The following is an 8,909-nucleotide window of genomic DNA, read 5'->3' as shown; positions in this document are numbered from 1 at the left end:
CTGATGATATTTATGAAAATTAAATGATATCAAGTTATAAGTAAAGAATCATTTCAGATGGCGATTTAACACCATTCTGGTGAAAGCTAATTGCTTGTTTTCTTTAATAAGTTCCTCATTGAAGCATTATAGAAGTTTAGAAATATCCGGAGACATTTCAAGTCCTAATGGAAACAGATTTCCCAAGAGGAGTGCTAGAAAACGCTACAATTAAAACACCTGGGAACCCACCCCTCATAGTAATACAGTTTGGATTACGCCTCATTGTGCAGCATAGTATGGTCGAAATTGGTTCTGATGTTCTTTCCTGAATGCAAAGTTTAGCATTAGACTAATCCAAAACCCGATTTCATTCTCAATTTTTTTCATAGGAATCTCATTTATCTTCAGTATGAGCTCCAAAAGAATCCAAATGGCTTGAGTTGTTGGGAGTCAGTCAGCTGCAGAGCTAAAAACAGCTTTATTTGACTTAGTGCTTAAAAGAATATTGGAGGGTAAGTGATAAATTAATGATTGAATAAAATATTAAATATTTAGTAATAGTAGCCTTTCTGTCTTGTTGAGGCTAGTAGTCTTTACCAGTGAAGTTTTGACTACTGCCATTTTTATTTGCTTGGACAAGACCCACGTCTCATTTCTATAATTGTGTTATCGGCAAGAACCGTAGAGTCCAGCATTTTCCTGACTTAGCCCTTGGAAAAAATATCTATATATAAAAGAGGGTTTCCAAAGAATAAAACATCCACCCCCACCCCCAAAAAAGCGCTATTTTTTTTATTACTGGATTCACAGAGGAAGAGAAAAGAGATTTGCCACTTCAAAGTATTTACTTCCTCTTCTATCTTTTTCTCCTAGGAAAACACAAAATGGCCAAATATATGTAAGGGACAGGGGCGAATAGAACACCTGATGCTGGCTGTGAGCTATTGGGACCAGACACTTAGTATTGTATAGTTAAGCACCAGTGATTTTCTGTTCTTCCAGAGGAATCCTAACAAGCAGCTTGTTTCATGGGTCTCAAGGGAACAACATTAAATAACCCTCACAACTATCAACTGCCATTTCCCAAACTGCCACAGAATCTTCTAGATCCAACATTATGTCATTTCTGAGAGGGATCATCTTCTAAAACATTCTACTTGCTGTTTGAATAGTGGCAGCAAGGCTAACCATTCCTCAGGAAACACTCTATTTCCACTGCTTTGATTTTATCAGTGCTTGGAGCAAAGCTTTTGGCTGAGACAGAGGAGCCCAGGTTAGGGGAGAGACACAGTTCCAATTCACAGTTACAAATGGGGCTCCTATTCTAATGGGTAGCAGCCAACAGCTTTGCCTGATTCTCATAAACCTGAAGAGCCAGCAAGGAGTTACTACCAGCCCCTGTACTTAGAGTGGTATTATTGGATCACAAACTGAAAGAAAGACTTTCTTCTCTGACTGATGTGTTAGTGTTCTAGCAAGCACCAAAGATGAAAGACACTCAATGTGAGTCTGCCTTGGCCAACACAAAATACTTACAGGATTTTCAGGCCTACTCCCAGTGGTGGAGACAAATTTCCCATCACTCTTCATTACAGGGAGTAAAAATCCTCTTGAGTATGGTCACAGCTTTTCCTGAAAGACTAGAGTGAATTTCACATCAGGAAAGAAGTGAATAAGGGGTAAAAAAAAAGAAAAGAAAAGAAAAGAGAGTTTTGTTTAAAAAAAAAGAAGAAATTAAAGCTCCATGCTAAAGACTACCAAAATATACACATCTATTTACTGTTCTTTGCAATAACAAAACAAAAATTCCCATCATGGTTTGACCTGTTTTTGCTGTGTCTAATGGAAATGTAATTGTCCCCAACAAACTCTAAAAGGTAAAAACCTTTTTTTTTTATCCTTTCCCCTATGTTAACTGTGATGTTGCATGTAATCATGCAATAATGGTGTTTGGTAACAGTATTTGGAAATAATCCATGCAGCTAAAAGCCCATAGGCAGAGAGAGAATTTATCTGGAGGAAAAGACCACTGAAAGATATTTCTTAGAGATGCTGCTCTCAGTAATTTAGGTGCTTAAAATGAATACTTTGTTGTTCTAGAGTTAGAAAATAGAGCAAAACAGAAAGCAAGATATTAAGGTTTTTTTTAAATATATATCTTTGCTAGTATTTTCAAGGGTTTAGCCAAGTCTTTATTCTCTACTTCTTCACTTAAATACTACCCATTTATTTTTACTTTTTCTTTTATTTACAGTTATAGGCACACAACTCTTTTCTAAATTTTAGTTTATTTTATTTCTTAGATTTTACCTTAAAGTATTAGATTCAGAGAGTTCATACCAATTAGTCTGTTTTACTTAACGAAAATGGGAATCCATATATCTTTATCTTATTAATTTCCAATTCAAAGTACCTTACATTTTAAAAATGCATTTTGATCTACTAAACTGTCATCTCTATGGCATCTTCTACACCACCTACTATGAATGATTTCATTAAATTTTGCTACGTTTTAGTTCTTTTAGTAAAAAAACTAAGATGAAGAAAGACCTCTAACTGCTGATTTAAATGTCTCATTCTGGGAATCAGAGTACTTCACCTTGTCTTCAACAAATTCTCAAAATTTACAGACACTCTGGAACCTTTCTGCTATAGGAAGAAGTTATTCCTCCTTTTATGATGGATGAAAAATGAATGAATATAGCTACAAGATGAATAAATAGTCCAGCTTATTTCCAGGTACCTATTAAAATAACACAATCTGAATGATTTTTCCCAATTCATTGGATAGCAGTAAGTATATATTTAAATAATTTTATTTATTATCTTGGAGTATAGATAGTATATTTACATATTTTAAAAATGTGGTTTTTTTCTAAACCATATATAGAAATGAGAATTTAGAAAACAGCTATTTACTTGTGAAATACTTAATATTTTTTACTATGAAATTAGGAACTAGTTTAAGTCCCATATTCAATCAGAACATTAAAAGATAAATATTTTATTTTTACTAGCCTATTTGGTTAATATACTAGAATTGAGAAAGAAAGACCATACAGAATTCACTAAGATAGGCTGGCCTGCAGTTACGCGTGAGGTCAGTTATGATGAGCAAACAATGGATTAGGTAACAATGAGGAAAATTCTGGAAGTTTCAGTTTGTGTGCTTACTAGCAACCACATTCAACATTTCTGCAAAGCTAGAGAAGGTATCTTCTAATTTAAATTTCTTTAAGAATTATCTATTGTGTAATATACTGTCAACAGGAGGTCAGTTTTAAAGGAATACTACTGATAGCCTGAAAGACTGTGGAAAAGAAATTTTCCCCCCCTTACACACTTATAGTTCTCATATTTGCATTCCTGCAATTCTTATATTAAAAAACATTGGATTAGCAGCAAGAGAGTTGAAAATGGCAGAAGTTGGGAATGACTGCTATTTCTTTTTTAATTCAACATGCATAAAGGTAAATATTGTACAATTTATGGTACTTCACATGCTTAAGCTTTTTAGTAGAATGAAGGAAGATAAGGCAATAATTTGTATTGCTGAGTCAAAATTTATTATTTTCCTGTAAAATATTATACATATTTTCAATCTGAAGTAAAAGCTTATCATGTATTTTTGACATTGAATTTCTCTAAGGAAATTAAAATTATTATTTGTTTATAATTGTTAAACGCCTATGGATTTTTTGTCTTCATGTCTCATTTTGCCTATATAATGGCTCATTGAGACATCAGATTTTTAATACTGAAACATATTGAAACATTGTATGATACATCATATTGTTATGGTTAGTGTGATTCCAATCATATAAATTCAAAAAGTTAAATTCACCTTACTATCAAACTTAGTTTAATAAATCTAATTGATTTCCTATTTGAAATTTATTAACCCAATTACTGAATTTTTCCCTGTTGACATTTAACAGCAAATATATGATAACGTGGAAAAAGGAAAAGAAGTAATATAAACAAATTAGCTAAATATGAATTCAAGTTTTTAAGGCTAAAGGGGAAAAATATTTAAGAGATTAGAATTAATGGATCTCACTGAAACCAAATAAATGTAGAAACTTGGAGCTTCATGTTCATGCCAAAATGAAAGACACAATGAAAGACACAATGAAACACTGTGATTTAAAGTGTTTCATCTCTGCTAGGAAAACTGAATGGGTTCAACCTCTTTGACCATAAGAATTAAATCCACTTCAATTGCCTGTCCCCTTATAATTAAACATAGAGATGATAAATAATAATAGAATTTCTAGTCCATATGTGCAGAGTTTTGTCTGTTTTACTGCTGTATCCTCAATAACTTAGCACAGTAATTTATGGGTGGTAAATTCTTACTAAATAATTAAATTATTAAATAACAATAATAATAGCAACCACAATATCTTCCTCACATAATTTTTACAATCTGTGAAGAGGGCATTTTATTCTTTTCATACAGATAAGGAAACTGAGGCACAGAAAGGATGAGTAATGTATAAACTTTGTAACTATGGACAAGTAATGGAACCAAGAGTTCAAATACTGGTTTATCTAGCCCCTGTCCACTATCCTATACTACGAGATCCACAAATCCACTTTTAAAAAAGGGAAATAGTGAAGACAGGAGTAGGAGGGTAATAAAAGATAAGAAAAAAACATATATATATGTATATATTCCATATATGGAATATTTTTGTTGTATGTGACATACCTCTCTGTCAAGAAGATAATGGCCTGCAGTTTTTCCAACTGTGGACCTATGTGTAAAAGATGCAGACTAAAAAAAGAAAAAAAAAAAAGGCAATAGCATCCCATTAAAATGATCCACATTTGCTTTTGTTGATATATAAAGATGTTTATATATGTATTGGCACAATTGTTTATCTCTGTAGACCAAGGGCATAAAGCACAGAGATCTACTGTAGCATAATGTGGTAATTCCCTAAAATTCCACAATAATATAAAGTTTAAGCTCCATTCACTTCCCCTGTAGAAACACACTTAACAATATCTCCATAGACTAAGAAAATATTATCTAATAAAGGGATTGATTAATGGAGATCATCTTCACAATTAGAATATGACTAGCGTTTCTTAAAAACAAGACAAACAAAGAACTGGCTTTTTCCAGAAAGAGAAATTAAATTGTTCTGTCATTGGATTGTGATTAAAACTATCACTGCTCTCATATATCTATTCTTAGTGAATCATATGGACTAACAGATAACAAAATGTAGCAATTTATCAGTGACTTGTGGCATGTTGTACTATTTAATCGTTATATTATCAGTCTCTCACTAAAATTAAACACATTTGCTAAAATTTAGACCTATGACTTTGTTTTGTAGTATTTTTTGTGATTCTAATTTGATCTAGTCATATTTTCTTTAATTAATCAGCAACCTACTGTTGTTGAACACTAACGCCAGTATGTTGAGTTTGCTATACTGTTTACTTGTTTCTTTTAGGGTTCCCAGTGCCGATTCCGACACTGTGAAGAGGCCCTTGGCAGTGACACTGTGTGCTCATTATGGAGAGAGGGAAAATGTTTAGATCCACTTTGCAGATTTAGACACATGGAAATGCAGGTAGATTTACGCACCATCATCATGTTTATTAAAAGGATCTCCCTTCAATAATATTGAAATGTACACTCTTACAACACAATAGAGAAAAAATGATTCTTTCTTCCACTACTTAATTTTAGGCACTATGCATGTTGCTCAATTTAAATTATTATAAAAATGGAGGACTATATTTTAGAAATATCCATTGCATCTTTTAAATAGCAGAGTTTAGAAACACTGAAAGCCAGAAAACACACATGATCCTAAATCAGTAATCATGATAGTTTTGTCACATGTAGCACGTTGTATTTATTTTGAGTATGGCACCTGATCATTACATTTCCCCCACATCCTTTGTCTAGCAAAACTGCAGCATTTCATGCTTCTGGGAAACTCAACCTCTTGGTTGTGTGAAGATCAGTTGTATCTTTTATCACAGCAAACCTCGAAATATCAATGGATTATTTTTGCCACCAAGTAGCAGTGAGTATATATTTTTAATAACATGGACATATACCATATTATAATCTGGTTTTGGATTAGCAGTGTAGAATGACAGATTAAATTAAGTATGGCAAAATGAATGTGATTTAATAGCCAATGGATAATTTGGGATGACTCTAGAATCGTGAGATAAGACTTAGAATGAACCATCAAGTAACTGATGAAGTTAACAAAATGCCAAGATGAAGTGAACAAAGAGCAAGTTAAACTTTCTCGGTGCACGGCTAAAGTGGACTGGATTCACCCGAAAGTGAAATGACTACTGACCTCACTAGGCAGAAGGAAATTGTGTCTCAGCAAAGCATCTTTCAACTGGAGCCAAGCTTGGCTATCATACCTCACTGTTGCTCCCTGTGAATGTGCAGAAACCTATCTTATAAGGGGGCATGCTCTGGGCTGCACACTTCAGCTTCTAAAAGAACAGCTGTACATGTGGTTCTTCTTAAGCTTCAGTTGTAGAGAAAACTCAATCCCATTGCTGCAAAAGCTGTGGCACAATTCAATCTACATAGATGATACTGAGACTGCTTTGTGGTGAATGTCAACATAAGCTCTGGGAAGGGGATACAGAGGACATGATACCCCAAAACAGTTAGTGGCAAGAAGCTTGCCTAAGGAGTTGGGATAGTCAGGTTTCCCTAGTGCTATAGCTCTACACCAGTCTCCTGCTATGGCCAATGGAATCATTTTAGAAATGAGCTTATAGGTTATCAGTCCTTTAGGATTTGAAAAATTGGCTTCAGATAATCCTTGGCAAATGGTAAAAATTAGGTCCTCTACCTTCTTTTGGAAAACTCTGACCTCATGGCATTCATCATATATACAATACCTTGATCAACAATTCTCTTCCTCACTAGACTGCAAACATCATAAGGATGGAGATCATAACTAGTTTCCTCACCAGTGCTCTCTGCAGTGTCTGGAGCACAGATATTCAGTAAAATTGGATGTATAGATAGATGGATGGGGGATGGACAAATGACTGGAAACTACTGGGTACCTACTGTAGTGAAAGTTACTGTACCTACTAAGTGATCAACTTCGCTTCATTGGTTTACACAGAGTATGATTTTATTTCACCAGGAATGTTGTACTAAATTCTTTCTACATAGTTAATACTCTGCTTCTTAGTGGTCTATGATAAAATTACTATTTTTCAAACCAGTTCTTTCAGGACTAGAGGAAAACAGACTGCGTCTCTGTACAAAAGAAGGGTACAACTGACAATTATTGGGCTCCTCATTGTTAGAACTGCCCTGAGCTAAATTCTGTAGGGATTACATGTTTTTTACTCTAATTTTTAGACATAGAATCTGGTGGCTAAAGGTAACTTCTGGCTTTTCTGGAAGTCTTAATTTCTTCAACAGGTATCAAGACTGAGTCTGACTCTTAGAGTAAGCTTTCCTCTCTCTCAGTAGAATCAAGACCAGATCCATGCACTGGGACCAAAGCCTAGACATTATACCTTCATTGTAAGAGGGATAAGTGAGTTTCATAGGCTGCTAATACCCTGCTTTCTCATACCTCCTTCCTCTATAGGCACAAGAGGGAGCCCCATACACCCATAACACCCTCCCACACACCCTCAACACACAACCCTTATCTGTTTTGAATTCACCAGGACCAATTTCATTCTGCCCTTTATTTCCATTTATCTGAGTTTATTTTTGAACAATAAAACACTCCTGTGTGTTTATTATTTGCTCTCATACCACTACCATACAACACTTTAGATGTTGTGGATTTTTCCCACATCAATGATTTTTTTCCAAGCAACACTCTACACCACCATCTGGTGTCCTACAATTCAGTTCTAACACTACTAGGAGTTAACACAGAGCCCATGGGTTGAGGGCTCCCAAAAGACTCCCCCACCCAAAACACTACTTCAGATGTCAATCAAAAGTAGTAGATCCCCAGGCTACTCAAACTCCTAACTGGGCTACAAATTGGAGGTTTCCATTATCTCCCTCCTCAGCTTCCATCATCTGCTAGAATAGTTCACAGAACTCAGGGAGCTAATTACTTGTGTTGACCAGTTCATTTTATACTATAGGAAATCATAAAGGATACAGATGAACAGTCAGATGAAGAAGTACATAGAGTGAGGTCTGGAAGGATCCAGAGCACAGGAACTTCTATTGTGGAATTGGGGTGTGCTGTCCATATGCAGATGTGTTCACCAATTTGGAAGCTCTTCTAATCCCATATTTTTGGAATTTTTGTGGAGGCTTTTATTGTGCAGACATGATTATTAACTCACTTTCCAGCCGCTCTCCCATAGGGAGAGGATGGGGAGGAGAGGGCTGAAAGTTCTAAGCCTCTAATTATGGCTTGATCTTTCTGGTGACAACTCCCCTTCCTGAAGGTATTAGGAGCCCACCCAGAGTCATCTCTTTAGAGCAAAGGACTCTCCTATCACCCAGGAAATTTCTGAGATTTGAGTTCTATGTCAGGAAGCAGTGTCAAAAGCTAAATATTAGAACAAAAGATGCTCCCCCCATACTGTTGTTATTTATGAAATTACAAGGATTTTAGGAGCTCTGTTCCAGGAACTGGGGATAGAGACCAATATATATGTTTTCTATTATTTAATATCAGTGAATACCAGAAAGCCCATCTCTCAATTGACTCATGTCTATCCTTATTTGGTCCCTTGCATCCATGCGTCCCCAACTTTCCATTATCAGCAGGATTCTTCCTCAACTTCCTCTCTGAACTTTCCCTTCATCTTCATATCTAACGTAAGCATAATTTTCTTCTCCAGACCCTACTTCTCCTGCAGCACTTTACCAAGTGGTGGCTGTTTTTTTTCTCCCAGCTCTCAAGTAGCATTTGACCTGGAGGTGAGGT

The 8,909-nt window shown here is 35.2% G+C and overlaps 1 protein-coding gene across 11 annotated transcripts in view; it reads left to right on the top strand.

The window, feature by feature from the left end:
* Positions 1-8,909, top strand: part of CB4H12orf50 (chromosome B4 C12orf50 homolog) — a 47,602-nt gene that overhangs the window by 255 nt on the left and 38,438 nt on the right. For 2 of the 11 annotated variants that reach the window (XM_053226576.1, XM_053226574.1), the window contains exons 2-5: positions 372-494; positions 2,613-2,721; positions 5,454-5,573; positions 5,915-6,035. In XM_053226576.1, coding sequence (XP_053082551.1) covers positions 5,562-5,573; positions 5,915-6,035 — 133 coding nt within the window. In that variant the 5' untranslated portion in view covers positions 372-494; positions 2,613-2,721; positions 5,454-5,561. Of the gene's footprint in view, positions 1-5; positions 277-371; positions 495-1,738; positions 1,860-2,612; positions 2,722-2,754; positions 2,776-3,090; positions 3,195-3,240; positions 3,453-5,453; positions 5,574-5,914; positions 6,036-8,909 lie in introns of those variants that run through there. The other 9 variants (XM_053226575.1, XM_027071137.2, XM_053226578.1 and 6 more) reach the window with 9 other exon arrangements.

The sequence above is a fragment of the Acinonyx jubatus genome, chromosome B4, assembly GCF_027475565.1.
Source record: "Acinonyx jubatus isolate Ajub_Pintada_27869175 chromosome B4, VMU_Ajub_asm_v1.0, whole genome shotgun sequence".
Classification (NCBI taxonomy): Eukaryota; Metazoa; Chordata; class Mammalia; order Carnivora; family Felidae; genus Acinonyx; species Acinonyx jubatus.
The sequence above is the reverse complement of the archived record's forward strand: the minus strand, read 5'-3'. Positions and strand labels throughout refer to the sequence as shown.